The sequence below is a fragment of the Poecilia formosa genome, unplaced genomic scaffold (assembly GCF_000485575.1).
Source record: "Poecilia formosa unplaced genomic scaffold, Poecilia_formosa-5.1.2 Scaffold301, whole genome shotgun sequence".
Taxonomy (NCBI): Eukaryota; Metazoa; Chordata; class Actinopteri; order Cyprinodontiformes; family Poeciliidae; genus Poecilia; species Poecilia formosa.
In genome coordinates this window covers 106,699-122,719 of record NW_006800240.1, presented here as the reverse complement: position 1 = coordinate 122,719, position 16,021 = coordinate 106,699, and the positions used below count along the sequence as shown (strand labels likewise).

The following is a 16,021-nucleotide window of genomic DNA, read 5'->3' as shown; positions in this document are numbered from 1 at the left end:
TCCCTCTAGTGTCATTCTTTACTCCCGTTCCCCAGATTCTAGTCATTTACCTCCTCAAGCCTCATTCGCTGCAGTTAGTTTCCCTAATTGGTTCCTTTGTCGTCTCCACTTCCTCCTCTGAATATTTACCTCTCAGACTCGTTACTTGTCACTTGTTCCTTCTGTTTGCTTCCTTACTCTGTTGCTCCACGGCTCGTGTTCTGGCATTTCTGGACGTATTTTGTTAAATCGTGGCTCATATCACTGTTTCATTCTTCTAGAATAAAATAGAAAGTTGACTCAGTTCATTGAGTTTTGCAGACTTTTGTGCACACTAATCCAGATTATCTTCAGTCCCACCTCAGCATTTCAACGAGCTTGAGGTCTGAACTTTGACTTCTACTCAGACAAATCCAGATTTTACTGTATTTTGGCCATTTAGGTTGAATTTTTGTAAATTCTAGCAATTTAGGTTTCTTTGAGAAGTTAGAATATACTTTAGTTTTGAACCAAAATTTTTAATTAATTGTTATATTTGGAATTGCTTGGATTACTTTGGTAACTTTTGCACCTTCCCATTATTTTAAGAGATTAAGAATACACCGTCGGGTGTGATGGATGTTTGTCAAATGTCCAGTGTGATGACAAGAGGTTTTGTAAAAAAACTTTTTTTACCACTTTTTGAACTTGTGGCATCAAATTAAGTCAACTTTTGTTGTAAGAGTTTTCTAGTTATTGTTTTGTCCATATTTTTGCTGGAAATAAACTTTTTTTTCAAACAATTAAGTAGAAAGTGCTTTCAGGAAACAAACCACCTGTTGCCATCCATGGGACTTAGGAAGTCATGACAATTTCGATATATAACACTAGAGTATTAAATAAATAAATCTAAATGTATATATATTTTTAAAAAGTATAACATTAACCAGAGAGGAACTCATAAGAATACATTATATTCAGTAATTATTATAGACTTCAAACTACTTAGTTCTAATTGTTAACTAGAGTTTTACAAATTTATGCTTCTGTTGTCTTACTTGATTGCTTATCAGTCGTTTGTGTCTTTTCAGGGTGACATTGGAGAGCTAAGACTTGTGGGAAACCCTCAGGCATTTCAGGGTTTCTGTGACTATGAGGATTACCCCGATGAAGTGAGTGTTTCTTTAAAAATCTTAATTTAAGTGAACAAACACATCTGTTTGACACGTTTCTTTTCATGTCAGGGTTCTGGTGATGGTGGCAACAAAGAAGCTGACAGGAGACGGAAAGACAACACTAAAACGGTTGGTTTGCAGATTTCTTTACAGATTTTTTAGCTGGAATAATAAATATCTGATGTAGTTGCGTTGATGTTTTTCCGCATATATATCTAGGATAAAGTAACTTCTAGTTTGGCATTGTTTTTGCTTTTCTTAGACCACTTTTCCACCCCTCCGTCCAGTACCTGTACCCCCGATTTCATCCCAATCAGGAGGCAGAAGAGGAACCTCAGGTGAAAAGAATAAAAACTCAACTTGGAAATAGTTTTTTCCAAGTTTTTGAACGGTTTGAAAATGTTGAAAAGAAATGTTTCTTCAGAGTACAGTATCCTCTGCCAGATTACTCATGTAGAGTCAAAGTCTCATCAGCTGAAATATGCACTGACACAACTTGTCTGGACCTGAGAATGAAGTTTTGCTCCAAACGCCAAGTTTGTCAGTTGTAATCAGTAAGTGGAGCATTAAATATGCCACTCATAACAAGCCATAGAGCTGAAAAGGTCAACCTCTGTGTTTAAAAGTTAGCTTAGCGTATGTTTACTCTGGGTTGTCAAATGTAGTGATTATCCCTTTTGCATTGCACCAATGCTTGGTTGTTAATTCTGAATGAAAAATATTTGATTCCTTTTGTTATCTTTGTGCATTCTGCATAAAGGTGAGATACAGGTAATTTTTGAAGGTAGGCCACGGTGGGAAGGTTTTCTTATGCTTCATATTTCAGACAATGTCTCTCACTGTTGTTCATTTAGTCTCAGAACGTTAGAAATATCTTTGTCAGCCTTTGTGGACAAATGGATATTAATGAGTGTTTCTAGCTTTACATTTCTTCAGATTGGGGCATCATGGTTGCATTTTGGGATTTTAAAACTTGTTTGAACCCATCTGAACCCATTTTAATGCATATATGTATTTTCAGGATTAAGTAGCTGTTAGCTTAAGTAGCTAAGTTAGCTTTATTAGCTGCTAGCACTGGCTTGTAGCCAGCCTTGGTAGATTTAGCATGTGTAAAGGTTAGCAGTCTTGATTCTCAGCTTGAGTTATGATTAGTTTGGGTAACATATTAGCTTTGTAGTTACTTTATTCAGCTTTTAGACCCATTAGTTGATTGCTCTAGATGCTAGCTTTCCTAGTTATTTGCTTGAATAGTCAAATATTTTATCAGTAAGATGGTGCAGCTGTTAGCTTGAGTAGAGATCAACCTTATAAAGTCGTTAGCTTGTTAAAACGCTAGCCTAATTAGCATTTAATTAGGCTATGATGGGAGGTTGGGGAGATCACCCAGCGGCACAATAACGCAACACAATAATTCACTGCTAACTTTGCTAGCTGCTAGCTTTGTAAGTTGATACCTTGATTAGTTAATTAGCCATTATCTTAAGTGAAAAATATTTTTTGGAGATGAGATTTTTGAGGTTCAGGGTTTCATTTGAAACAATTTGATGAAAAAGCATTGCCTTTTACATTTACATCCTGCACAACCGTGCTCCAAACTGGCAAAATTGTTGCTCTTCTTCAGGTGAGAAGGGCGACAGAGGAGAGAAAGGCCTGAAAGGGGACAGAGGCCCTGCAGGGCCAAAGGGGGATTCAGGCAGCAGCTCAGGCTCAAGTTTTTCCTCTCAGGGTAGTGTGCAAGGAGACAAAGTAAGAAATCTCTCATTTCTAAGTTAACATTGACATCTGACACAAATAACCAGTTTTCTTTTTTTCCTTCTAGGGAGAAAAAGGTAAAAAGGTATGTGAACTGCATTATTGGATTTTGGGGTAGTGGATTCTTACTTTTTCTGATGCTACATCAGAAATTTACGTGAATTGGGAACCACAGTCACTATAAATACCTGGAATTTGCATACACATGAGACCTCTCCTAAAAATGGTATTTTGATAGTTAAAACACCAAATACACCTTGATATCCATCAATACTCACAATGGAAACTGTCTTAGCACTACAGCTAACGTCCACACTGTTCCTCTATGCTTTTGAGCTTTGCAGCCAAGCAACATTGTGTCTGGGTATTTCAGCATCCCAACTTGCATTTTCTGTTAAATATTTTATAGATGGTATAAACATTTTCCAAATAGATGTGAAACAATAAGGAAAGGATGTATGAAGAGAGGCTGAACAGTGAAGTTTTGGGGAGTAGAGGTACTAATGGTGGATGACTTACTGTAATCTTCAAAGTGAAGGTTTAGGGAAGAAGCGAATGGTGGCATGGTGGAGTGGATGGGGGTACGTATCAGGGTTGATTGGTAACAGAAAGAGAACTGTGACGGTGAAAGAGGAGCTATCAGTGGAACCATCAGTGATGTAGATCTAAACAAAGTAAAACCAAACATCTGAAAGCTTGCTTGCCTGTTATTCTCTCCAGGGTGATACTGGTTTTAGATACCCTGGCAAAAAGGGTGAACGTGGCGTTCAGGGGCCTCCAGGTCCTCCCGGTCCTCCAGGCCCTGCGGCTGAGGTTATTCGACTCGGCGACGGCTCTGTTGTGCAGCCGTTGGTTGGTCCAGCTGGACCACCCGGGCCACCAGGGCTGGATGGGGCTGAAGGACCTCAAGGGGCTGATGGACAGCCTGTAAGTCCAAGAAATTAAAAAAGGTTAAATAAAAATATTAGTTTGTGACCATTTCCTTTTCCTTTAGGGTGATCCAGGAGAGGATGGAAAAGCTGTAAGTGTCTTTTTAGCAGAACTTTTCACTCAATCGACTGATTATTTATCCATCTACGTCTTCACTTTTATGATTTTTAGGGTCCTGCTGGACCGCAGGGTATTCCAGGAATTCCAGGAGCAGCTGGTATGAAAGGCCAAAAGGTGCGATACATGAAGCCATTATGCTAATCATGCTACGTCTCTATTTACAGTAATAATTTGTCATCTCCGAATCATTCCAGGGTGAACCTGGAGAGGGTTCCCCTGGACCAAGAGGTCCCCCAGGTCTTCCAGGACCTCCAGGACCTGGCACTGGTGATCGTCCAGTATGTGAAAATATCCACCTTTCTAGCCAATACTTGTGAAAACATAATAATTTAACCACAGTGAATGTTTCTGTAGACATTTGTTGACATGGAGGGTTCAGGATTCCCAGACCTGGAAACTTTCCGGGTAAGTTGTTCAACATTAGGAAAGGAGTTCAAAAATATCTCAGAATGACGGTTGTGAAATGTGATGGGCAGGGTGCACCTGGTCCTCCTGGCCCTCCTGGTCCGCCCGGCCGTCCTGGGACACCTGGTACTTCAGTAGCCATCGGACCTGATGGTCCAGTAGCCTTTGGACCTCCTGGGCCGCCTGGACAAGACGGAGTGCCTGGCCTACCAGTGAGAAGCCAATTTTATTTCATTGTATTGTGTTTGATTACTTAGTAGCTAAAGGGTGTAAATCTCCACTTCTGTTCTTTCTAGGGCCCACCTGGACCTCCTGGCCTCCCTGGTAGACCCGGGTTCAGAGGAGAAAAGGTAAAACTGATTATCGTCTACATTTGTGCCAGAAATATTTGGCACAAAAGTCTGTTGTTGTTTTTCTACATCAGACTAAAGGGGTTCCACAAGGTAGTAATGGCTGCTTCAGTTTTTTTTAGGTCTGACCAACATTAAAATTATTTAGAAAGAAACTCCTATTTCTGATAAACGACAAACCAGAACTTTACATATTCTGGATAAAAAGATAAGCTGGAGCTTTAACTTCCTTGCTCATGTTTTTAGAAGTTGCACCAATATTTCCACTTCCTCATGATGCTGTCTACTTTATGCAGCAAAACAGACCCACAACATGATGCCGCCACCCCCATACTTCACAGTTAGGATGGTACAATGTCCCAGTTCTTCCTCCAAATGTAGCCATGGTCATACTGGTCAATCAGGTCCACTTCAGGCCAGAAGGTGACTCCAGAAAGTATTTTTCTGTGCATTTGCAAACCACAGTTTGGCTTTTTATGTTTCTTTTTGGAGTAATGGCTTCTTTGTCACTGAGTGGCCTTGCAGCTCATGTCGGTACAGAACATGTTTCGCTGTGGATGATGACACTGAGCAGCATCAGCAGGATCTTCACAGGGTCTTTGGCTTTTGTTCGGGCATCAATTTGCACTTTTTGGACCAGAACCAGTCTACTTCCTGAGCGGTGTGATAGAAAAGTCACATCATGTCAATCCTTGCGTATAATTGTTCTACGTTTCCAAAGCCATGACGTCTGACACATAGTCTCATTATTGCAGCAAATGAACATAATTTGGTAATTGTAAATTATGTAAAACAAGACTAATTTCTTCTGCTTTTACTTCGGACATTGAAAAAGTCTGATTTTTCTTTTTATTCAGTCTATGCAAACTTCTGATTTGAACTGTCAGTGCTGGTATGTTCTCATCCTCAAATCTCAGTCATGAAAATGCGCGTTTACGTTATCCTGTAAGGCACCGTTTAACCAGACACAAACCAGTACTTCTTACTGGTGGTTGTGGGATCAAGGTACTGTAGTTCATTTTCAATGTTATGGTTGACAACAGCGCCTCCTGTTGTCTGTAGCCATGTCAGCGTTTTCATTTTCTGCTTGCTAATGAAACCTCCTGCTTTTATGATGCATTTCCCCTCTAGCAATAATGTTTTAATTTCTATTATTTAGGGTGACGGTGGAGATCTTGGCCTTCCAGGTCCAGCTGGGGAAAAGGTTAGTTAAAATAGTTAAAAATGTAATGCATAAAGATTTGTTTACCTATTATAGATTATAGGAAATACTGCTGCAAAACCACACAGATTCTCTGTTGCTTTCTTCTAGCAAGACACAACGGACTCCAACCCTTTCAATTACCTCTTCTCTTTCTTTGCTCCGTCCTCTACGGTGTGTAATGGGTAGCAGGTACTGGGTTGGGTTTCTTCTCTGCTGGTCTGCTTTGCTTTTTAACGTTTTCTATTTCCATAAAGATGGCAATGTTTCAAACAAAGCTCTATTTCTTCTTCGTTTGTCTAGATATTATGAAATCTGCCTCCCATTTTCCACTTTTTGAATGACTTCTTTCTGTTTTCCTCTAATTTTTCTCCTTTCAGTCACAAATATTAATTGTCTAACATAATTTTCCAAGACACAAAATCACATTTCTGCTTGTAATCCTGACTCAGGGTGGTCAGGGCGATGCGGGAAGGACGGGTACACCTGGACAGTCTGGTTTGGCAGGACTTCCAGGTCCCATGGGACCAGTTGGGCCTCCAGGGCCTCCTGGACCACCGGGGCCACCGTACCTTGCTGGCAGTGTGAGTAACGGTTTCAAATTTAATCCTTTTCTAAGGCAGGATTAAAAAATCTTAATCACAAAAGTGTAAAACTGTTCAAATATCCTTTCTAATTTACATTTTCTCCATGCAGGGGAACCAAAATGAGGTCCTAAATGCCCTGCCTGGCCTCAGAGGTCCACCTGGACCACAGGTAGCATATTGGACAAAGTTCGCTCTCTGATTACGTCATCCATACCTTATGCTACCTGATCTGAACTGTATCGTGTTTTCAGGGTCCACCTGGCATTGCTGGTCTGCCTGTAAGTAATGGAAATTAATTCCTGTGGTGCGTTTTCTTTAGCTGCTCTTGTAAACACTGCAGATTGAGTTTTTGAAGCTCATAGGATAAGAAAACATGATAAAGTTTGTAAAGTACAACCAAAAGGTCACTTTCTGGAAATTGTAGTGTTGTCAAAAAATATTTGTAGTAAATAAAAATATTTAAAAACTATTGTTTTTAGCAGAAAAAAAATATTTTATTTCTGGTTTCAACCTGGCTTATTTGATTGGTTATGTTTCCAAAGGATTTTTACATAAAACTTCCTGTATGTTTCCATCAATTAATATTTCTCTCATTAATGTTTTATGTTGTATATCTTTTTTAAAATTAATTGTAGTGAAAAAATATGCGGGTTTTCATCTTCAGATTTATTTTGTAAACAAAACTGTGATTATTTTTTGTGACAAATTTTTCCAGAAAAACCTTCACAAACTCAAACTAAAAAAAAACACCAGATTGATTTTTACAAGATTTGCCTGTCTGTGCTGTAGTGTTAAAAATATTATCTAATTATTATAGACAAGCAATTTACCTCCATTTATTTATTTAAACTCTTTGTGTTCAATTATTTAACTATCCTAACTGCAAAACCTTTTTAAATAAATGTTGAAAAATGTTTTTCCACATTAGTGCTGTTGTGCTTTGTTGTGCATTAGCATCAATGCTAACCATACAAATCAGGAATAACTGGTCCAGCTAAGTTCCCTTAAAGGCCATCTATGCCCTACTTTATTTATTTTATCTATTAGTTAAAATTAAATGTAAAAATGTTTCATTATGGTTTGTAGGGTAAGCCAGGTTTTCCAGGGGACCATGGAGCTAAAGGAGCAGAGGGACCAAGGGGACCTCCTGGGATTCCAGGCATTGATGGATATCCTGGAACACCAGTACTGAGCATCTTCATCACGCAATATTTCCAGACACATAATAATTAAATGTGTTATTTAAGATACTAATCTCTACTTGTGCTGATTTCTTTAGGGTAAACAGGGAGAGAAAGGAGACAAGGGAGAGACGGTGAGTTTCCTTTAGAGGGATTGATTGAAGGAGGTTCATTTGATTGGTGAGACCAAATGGTTTAAATGTTTGCTGTAAGAGTGTAGGTGAAAAGTCTATGGCTCTAGAGAAAACTTGACGGGTTCAGAGAAACCGCAGTACTGTATGAAGAAGGAAGTGACGGTGGTTTGTTGATATTTGCAATAGCAGCAAGAAGGTGGCGAGGTGTGCGGGTGAAGTAACCAATAGGTTAAGATCGGCACAATAAAATTTGTTTCCAAATGGTTAAATCTATTGAGAAATGTCTGGAAATTTTTACTGAAAAATATTTGGAAATCCTGTCTTTGTCCTGTCTAACTTTATTGTTATCTGCAAGGAAAATACCTTCCTGTTAAATATTTGTTCTACGTTCAGACCTCTTTTGTTTTCTTTTTTTGTGTTATTTGTTCAAACACAGATGCTAAAATGCCATTTCAGAATCTTATTTTTAACTTAAATGTGACGTTTTGCAGGTCTTAATGTGCTTTAATCTTAAACCACAACACATTCAGTAAGCGTTAACCCAAGTTCACATGAAAAAATATTTTTGCTCTTTCTTAAATTTGTGTGTTTATTCTGAACTCAGGGTCGTCCAGGTCGAGATGGTGGACCACCTGGGCCACCCGGACCGCCTGGACAACCAGGACAGGTTCTCTACCAGCAAGGGTCAACAGATGTGAGTCAGAGCTCCAACTGTAAATCTACATTAATTGGAAAATGAAATTAACCCTTCAACTTTTCATCATCCTCTCCCTCCTTCACTGCACGGTCACTGCCTGCCTCACTGCTTGTTACTAACTAACCTAACTTTGTCTTGCTAGTTTAACGAGGTTTATTGGAACGATTTGGGACAGGTGAGTTGATGCTCCCCCAGTTCCCTGAACTAAACTAAAACTCACTGACTTTTAACTTCATTTACTAAGAGCCAGGCTGTTCTGTCTTTAATGAGCCGTCTCTCCTCCTCCTTTAGAGCGGATCAGGGCGCGCAGGATTCCCAGTACGTATCAATGCATCTACCAACCTCACCTTGTTGAGACAAGCATTCAACTTAAAGTAATGGAGGCATGTCTTTTGATTCAGGGACCAGCGGGGCCCAAAGGAGACAAAGGGGACGCTGGTGCTCCAGGATATGCTCCTAAGGTGGGACAGTGCTTGTAGTGAGGTTTATGTAAAACGACTTTAATTTCACAAATGCAACTTTGAGTGGTTCAAATTCTTTACAGAAAGGTTTTATTGTATATCTCAAAAAAGAAACACTGCAGAGTGTCAGAAACTCCTGGAAGGTTTTTGAAGCGTCTTGGGCTTATCAAGGGAGCAGTGGGAGTTACCAGAGGATTTTTGCTCTTATTTTAAATGTTTTGAGAGAAAATGTGCACTTTTCATCTTGCAGGGACAGAAAGGAGAGCCTGGCATTATCATGGGACCTGATGGGAGACAGTTATATCTGGGAGGCCTGACAGGACAGCCGGTACTCCAATGCAAAACATCCTCTGTTTTTTTGGCTTTCTTCGATCTGAAGTATCAGAAATTGACCCACTGGGGCATGAATTGGATATAATTAAGAAATAAAGTGACTGTTGATGTTGATTCGCAGGGTGAGAGAGGAAGTCCTGGCCCAGTGGGACCTCCTGTATGTACTGATTTAATACGTTTTCATCTGTTTGACAAGATACCAGCATTGTGCAAGTGTGACAAGAGTAACTATTTCTCCAGGGTCCCCGGGGTCCTTCTGGACCAAAAGGAGAGATTGGTATCCCTGGGAGATCCGTATGTTTCTGTTGTATTAAGGAACATTTTTAAACTATTGTTTTTATGAAAATAAGAAAATGTCTGAAGTGTGACTAATGTTTCAGGGTCGACCAGGATTAAACGGGGTCAAAGGAGAGAAGGGAGACTCTGGCGGTGGGTCTGGATACGGTTACCCTGTAAGTGCTTTGAAAAGCTTTGGTGTTGGAACAAGTGAGTCATGAAGACGTTAATCATTGCTTGGTGTTTCTCAGGGCACCCCAGGACCTCCGGGGCCCCCCGGGCCTCCTGGACCTCCAGGCGTGAGTTGGGTCGAGACATCTGATTTCCATTTAGATCAAGGAACAATGACTTTGTCTCTGACTGCTTCCTGTCTTTGTTTTAGGGGTATGACGGGTACTCAAGGAATTACGCAGGTAAAGTTTCAGATTTTCTTTCATGCAAATCAAACTTTCACAAATTTGCTGCTATTTATGTTATCGTTCCTCCTTTTTTGCACAGTTAAAGGAGAGAAAGGCGATCCCGGACCACCAGGAATACTTGAAATTCAAGGTAGCATTAGTTGATGTTCATATATATGGAGCAAATACAATAAGAGGTAAATATTTACAGTGTGCGTCTCTGTTCTTCAGGTCTGGGAAGAGGCTTTGACTTTTACACTTTAAAGGTAAAATCACCCACCATGTCCATAATTCTAACTGCGTTGCAGTTTAAATCAGTTCGTTTTTAAGTGAAAATCATTTTGGTTTTGCCCAGAATGAGTTGAAAGGTGAAGTGGGTTTGAAAGGAGAGAAAGGAGAACCAGGCGGCGGTTATTATGACCCCCGATACGGAGGAGGAGCTGGCTCACCAGGACGGCCTGGACCACAAGTAAGACCACCGTTTACATTCATTTCCTCTGTATTTGGTAGCATTGCCTTTGAACGGTGACTTGGGTCAAATGTTTTGGGTTTCTGTCCTCAAGCTTCTCACAATAGTTGCTTGAGTTTTGGTTCAAACTTTCACTTTGCTGTACTTACGTCACTTTGTAGCCATTTTGGCTGAATGCTGAGTATCATCATCATCGTCCATCTGGAATAATGTTTCCTCTTGATGCTATCAATTTATGAAGTGTACCAGTTCCTCCTATAGCAAAAGAGCATGATGCTGCCACCACCATTCTTCACAGCTAGGCTGGTACAAGTATCCCTTTAGTTTCATCAGATCACAGGAAATGTCTCCAAAATGAAGGTCTTTGTCCCTGTGGACATTTGCGCACTGCAAGTTGGAGTAATGACTTCTTCCTCGCTGAGCGGCCTTTGGCTCAAGACAAATTTGACCATGGCTGTCTTACCAACTTCAGCAGCATCTTCACAAGGCCTTGGGCTTCTGTTCTGGAGTCAGTCTACACATTTTGGACCAGAACCCGTCTCCCATCTGAACTGTAAGATGGTCAGACATTCCCATCATGTCTATACTTGCGTATAATTGCTTGAACTGCTGAATTTGGCATCTTCAAGCTTCTGGAAATTATTCCAAAGGATGAGCCACTCTTTTTTTTTTTACAGGATGTATTCCTACTTTAGTGGGTCAGAGACACTCGGGCACTAATGAAATGTTACACATGTGATTGGTTTGGTGAAAATATATGTATTTTAAATAAATGTCCACTTGAAAATGAATCCACAACGTAGAAGCATGATATTTTCTGCTAGCACTTATGCTCTGAAAACATACAATATATATATTTTACAGCCATAAGTGACACAAAGACAGACGTCTGGCATTTCCTACATACCAGCATTTTAAAAAACTAGAAGTTATTAACTCTGAATGGAAAACAAACAAATTTCTACTTTTTTCTGTCTGAGTGACATTCCAGTATTCTGACAATCAAAGGTGTCTCTCTGACCAGGGTCCGAAAGGAGAATCGGTTGTTGGTCCACCGGGCCCTCAGGGGCCTCCTGGAGCCCCAGGAAGAGGTTATGACGGTCGACCTGGACCACCAGGGCCACCCGGACCTCCAGGTCCAGCCTTATCTGGGCCCTATGGAGGAACACAGAGTGAGTCCAGTTATAAAAACAAATTCTCTTTTCTCATCTAAAGTTACCTACTGCTTCATAATAAAACTTTTAATATGGTTGTTATGTTTTCTTTGGAGTGTATTTCATTTGTACTCTGGATGTTGAAATTTAAATGAGTAACTCCACGAACAGATTTATGGGAAATTAAAGAACTTACCTGTTTATTCACATCTGTCTAATTTAATAATGACCCACACATTATGATAAAACAGCTGCAGAAACTGTCACACATCACATTATTACTTTTTATTAATTATGACAATGACAAACTCTTAACAATGATGTTAATAAACCCCCCAAAAAACTAAAAGTAGAGCTGGCATCGTTACCATAGTTTTATTCTTAAAATTGATATTTTGGTAATTTTTTAGATATGACTGCAAAAGTAGGATGGATATATTTTTTATTATTTTATTGGACAAACTGTGGTTTTGAAAAACTGTAGAAGAAAAATAAAAACAAGAAAAAGGAATAAAATTAGCTTCGGTCTAAAGATGTGTTTAAGGTTTTTCTTTTTCTGTGTTTTATTGCAGCTATCAGTATTCCTGGACCCCCAGGACCTCCTGGAGCTCCAGGTCTTCCAGGACTCTCCTCAGGAGTGAGTTTTTGTTCACTTAGATATTTTTAGATTGATGCATACAATTTTTAATCTCAAATATTATGAAAAGTATACCAACGACGAGGATAATTCTGTAAATAATTACTTGAAACCATAAACTGAACAATCTTCATGGACTTGCAGCTGTTTTTTTCTCCTGTTGGATCCATTATAGCATAAAGAATCAAACAAATGAATAAAACAATCTAAGAAGATGCTGAGTCATTGTTTTGTGTTTTCAGGTGACGGTCTTTAGGTCTTATGACACCATGGCGGCCACAGCTAGAAGGCAGCCTGAAGGATCTCTGGTGTACGTTATCGACCAAACGGATCTCTACGTACGAGTCCGGGATGGAGTCCGACAAGTTCAGGTGAAACTTGTTTCTGAGTAATGATCCAAAATTTGCCACAAAAACTGTTTAAAACTACAAATTTTTGTTACTTTTAGCTTGGGAACTACATTTCTTTACCAAGTGAATCGGTGAGTGTGGTTTCCTGTTTTAAGTTTTTAAACCACATGACTTCTTGTTTTTTAACCCATTAAACATTATTTTCAGGGCGTTGCAGTCGAGGCGTCGCGCCCCGTCATCCAGTCCCCATCACAGTCAAACCCAGACTCTGATCCCCGGTACCGACCCGACTCTCGGTACCAGACAGATCTGGTTTACCCACAGCCATCGAATCCCAGATACCCGAGTTACACGGACCGCTTCAACCAGCCGGACGGTCGGTATTTGGACCCCCGCTACCCGGTCACCCGTCCTCAGAGACCGCCGCCTCCGGTTCCCCAGGCTCCCATCCACAGACACACCTCAGGACCAGCGGTAAGACAAGATGGAAGTATATTTACAATGACACGAAGAGCAAGTCTTGGTAAAAATAATATTTTGAGTACACAGTTGCACCCTGTTGGATTTTGGTTGCAATCCAAAAACGCCAGTTTTGGTTTTTTACATGGATTTGTCCAACAGGACTTCTTCTTCTTCTTGCCACTCCTCCATAACATCCAGATATATTGCGTGGACAACTTTAACAACCAAGAAAAGCCCCTTTGTTGTTTTCTGAAGAATTGAGTCAGTCAAAATCTTCTCAAGTATTCTTAGAGACGTGTGGTTTGTTTCCCCAGCTCCACCTGATTGCGCTGAACAGCCCTCAGAAGGGCGGCATGCGAGGCATCTCCGGCGCAGACTTCCTGTGCTTCACCCAGGCCCAGGCCATCGGGATGAAGGGAACTTTCCGAGCCTTCCTGTCCTCCAAACTGGAAGATCTCAACAGCATCGTTTACAGCTCCAACAGGGAAAACGTGCCAATAGTCAACCTGAAGGTGCTGAAGCTAATCTCCTTGGTAAAATAAAGCCCTAAATTTGTAAAACCTAATTCTGATGCATGTTTGTTTGCAGGATGAGGTTCTGTTCGACAACTGGAACCGCATTTTCAGCGACGGCAGAATGAGGGACAACGTTTCGATCTACTCCTTCGACGGCAAAGATGTTCTCCAAGACGACACATGGTGAGGCAACACTCCACACAAAACTAAAATCTGAAAGTAAAGGCTCGCTACAGCCGCTTTGTTTGCCGCTCCAAGGCCAGAGAAGATGATGTGGCACGGGTCGACAAGCAGGGGTCAGCGGGACGTCAACAACTACTGCGAGGCGTGGCGCGTCGGGGAACGGGCGCTGACGGGCATGGCGTCGCCGCTGCAGAGCCGCAGCCTGTTGCAGCAGAGCTCCAGCAGCTGCTCCAGCTCCTACGTTGTGCTGTGTGTCGAGAACAGCTACATCCGTGACAGCAGGCAAAGATAGATCTAGTCTAAGCTTTAATTTGTCCGTACACCGTTTGTGTTGCATTGTATATATGTTTTTATCATGAAATATCACTTTATGTTTGTTTAGCCTGGATTTATGGTGCTAGAGAGAATCATCCTACACATCTGGTTAAACTCAGGTGACTCAGTCTTATGTTGGAGGAATATCATTGTTTTCTTGCTTACCTTGGGTTTCAAACTGCTTCACTACTCTAAAGTTAAGGCAGGCCAGGAATTAATCTTCCTTTATTGTAGTTCATTCATCCATCCTTCCTTTGTTCTCCAACTTTCTGAGATTAAGTTACATGGGTAACAAGTTCAGGAGGGAAACCTGTTCCAAGTGATTCTCTGCAGCTATGTTAGGAGATTCCAGGACATTTGGAAGGTAATGCACTCCTCCAAGTGGATTCTGGGTGTCTTCACGTATCTCCTCAGTGCAAAATGCCTGGAGAAAACTCTAAAGACCATCCAATGAAGCATCCAAAGCACCTCGATTTACTTCAATGTGGAAGAGCAGTGGCTCTACCAGTAGAGCTACTAGTGGCTTGAAGATGCAAACAGAATCATATAGTCTGCAAAAACCAAAGATGAGTTCCTGAGGTTCTCAAGCAAGCTGCAACTACACCTTGGTCTTCTCTAGGTTTATCCTAGAGAAGACCAACTTTGTGCCTAGAATGCAAACAGCGATCGTAAGTCTTGGATTGGATCTTCAAGGACTGGATACTCCAACAAAATTCATTGGGGAACAAGGTCGTAACCTTTCTCCACATCCACAAAATCAATTTGGATTGGATAATTAATGGTGAACACCTCATTACGGTGCTCTTCCTGAATATAATGGTCCAACAACTGGTCTGGATCATTCCCTCCAACACCCAGAAAGACAGTTTTCCAAAAAGGCCCAGAAGAGTGACTCCCCAACAATCCCCTTTCTTAAATATTGTAACTACCACCTTCTGTCTGCCCTAATTGGAACATTACAGTAATGATGAACAAGTTGCCAGAAACTCTTAAGTTATCCTGGTTGTTTGGAGGAGAAACATTTTCCGTTTTTTTTTGCCATATGAAGACTAAGACATCTGCTTTGCTCCAATGCTATGTTCACTTGTCTTTTCCATGTTGGAGAGTGGCATAGAAGAATGGGCTTTCAAATTAAAAGTTGGATTTTTCAATTTCTCCAGGAAGTGATGATGCTACTGTAATAAAAAGAGGCTTTTTACACATTTTTATCTGGTCTTGGGGACCATAGCCGCCCGCTAAAAATGCTTATAACTGACTATTTTAATAGTTCTGACAAAAATATTCTTCAGTATGCATTATTACGCAGTGTGGAAACCGTCTTAGCGCTACCACAGAAGCTAACATCTACAGTCTATTTTATCTCTGCTTTTGGGTGTTCAGCCAATCAGCTGCAAGGAAAATAAATCTTGCAAACCCCAGCCAATAGCTGGGGTTTGCAAGCTGGGAAGGTACTTCAGCTTCCCCAGCTGCCTTTTCTTTTAATTTTTTTTAGATATGCTCAACCAAAAATATGCAAATAACTTGGAATCACATTCCACAGAAAAACAGGTGAGTAGGCGTGTAAATCCAGTAAACCCAACTGACTGAACAAACCAAAGATTAGATGATTCTTCTCTGTGAAATGTATATTTTTCACTTCTGTACACTGACTGCAGCCCATGGCACATGAGTGTTATCCATTTATCACTTTGCTACAAGATGGAGAATATTTTAAAACTATATTTTATATCAATAACAAAGGGATATTTATTAGGTTTTTTATTTTTTTTAAATCAACTGCTTTTTTTACTCCGACTGTAACGTGTGATGTGATTTGCTTTCAAAGTTTGGGAGCACAGATATAAAATGTATGAACAGATACATAAGGATTCAGCCATTAACCTGCTGTGCACTGTTTTTATTATAACTTCAGCTGGAGATTGTTTCTCTGTCATCCTGGAAAGAGATGTCATGGTTGAATAAACTTGTGTGGGAAAGT

General features: G+C 40.5%; 1 protein-coding gene across 4 annotated transcripts; it reads left to right on the top strand.

The window, feature by feature from the left end:
• The first annotated feature begins 963 nt into the window (after positions 1–963).
• LOC103152115 (collagen alpha-1(XVIII) chain-like) lies at positions 964–16,015 on the top strand. Of its 4 annotated transcripts, none has more exons than XM_016660894.1 (40): positions 964–1,130; positions 1,203–1,262; positions 1,396–1,471; positions 2,755–2,859; positions 2,954–2,970; positions 3,606–3,812; positions 3,880–3,906; positions 3,987–4,049; positions 4,130–4,213; positions 4,290–4,340; positions 4,412–4,552; positions 4,637–4,690; positions 5,850–5,894; positions 6,003–6,065; positions 6,344–6,475; positions 6,588–6,647; positions 6,730–6,756; positions 7,565–7,663; positions 7,758–7,793; positions 8,398–8,487; positions 8,633–8,665; positions 8,782–8,808; positions 8,892–8,951; positions 9,202–9,279; positions 9,406–9,441; positions 9,525–9,578; positions 9,665–9,736; positions 9,812–9,859; positions 9,943–9,973; positions 10,059–10,109; positions 10,190–10,224; positions 10,314–10,427; positions 11,452–11,599; positions 12,154–12,218; positions 12,461–12,589; positions 12,667–12,699; positions 12,776–13,042; positions 13,345–13,542; positions 13,619–13,728; positions 13,804–16,015. In XM_016660894.1, the coding sequence occupies exons 1-40, from the start codon at positions 999–1,001 to the stop codon at positions 14,018–14,020; spliced, it is 3,375 nt and encodes a 1,124-aa protein (XP_016516380.1). In that variant the 5' UTR covers positions 964–998; the 3' UTR covers positions 14,021–16,015. The 4 variants fall into 4 exon arrangements, with proteins under 4 accessions (XP_016516380.1, XP_007572521.1, XP_016516382.1 ...); XM_007572459.2 differs by having other exon boundaries at positions 2,755–2,879; positions 2,953–2,970; XM_016660896.1 differs by lacking the exon at positions 6,003–6,065 and having other exon boundaries at positions 2,755–2,879; positions 2,953–2,970.
• The last annotated feature ends 6 nt before the right edge of the window (positions 16,016–16,021 follow it).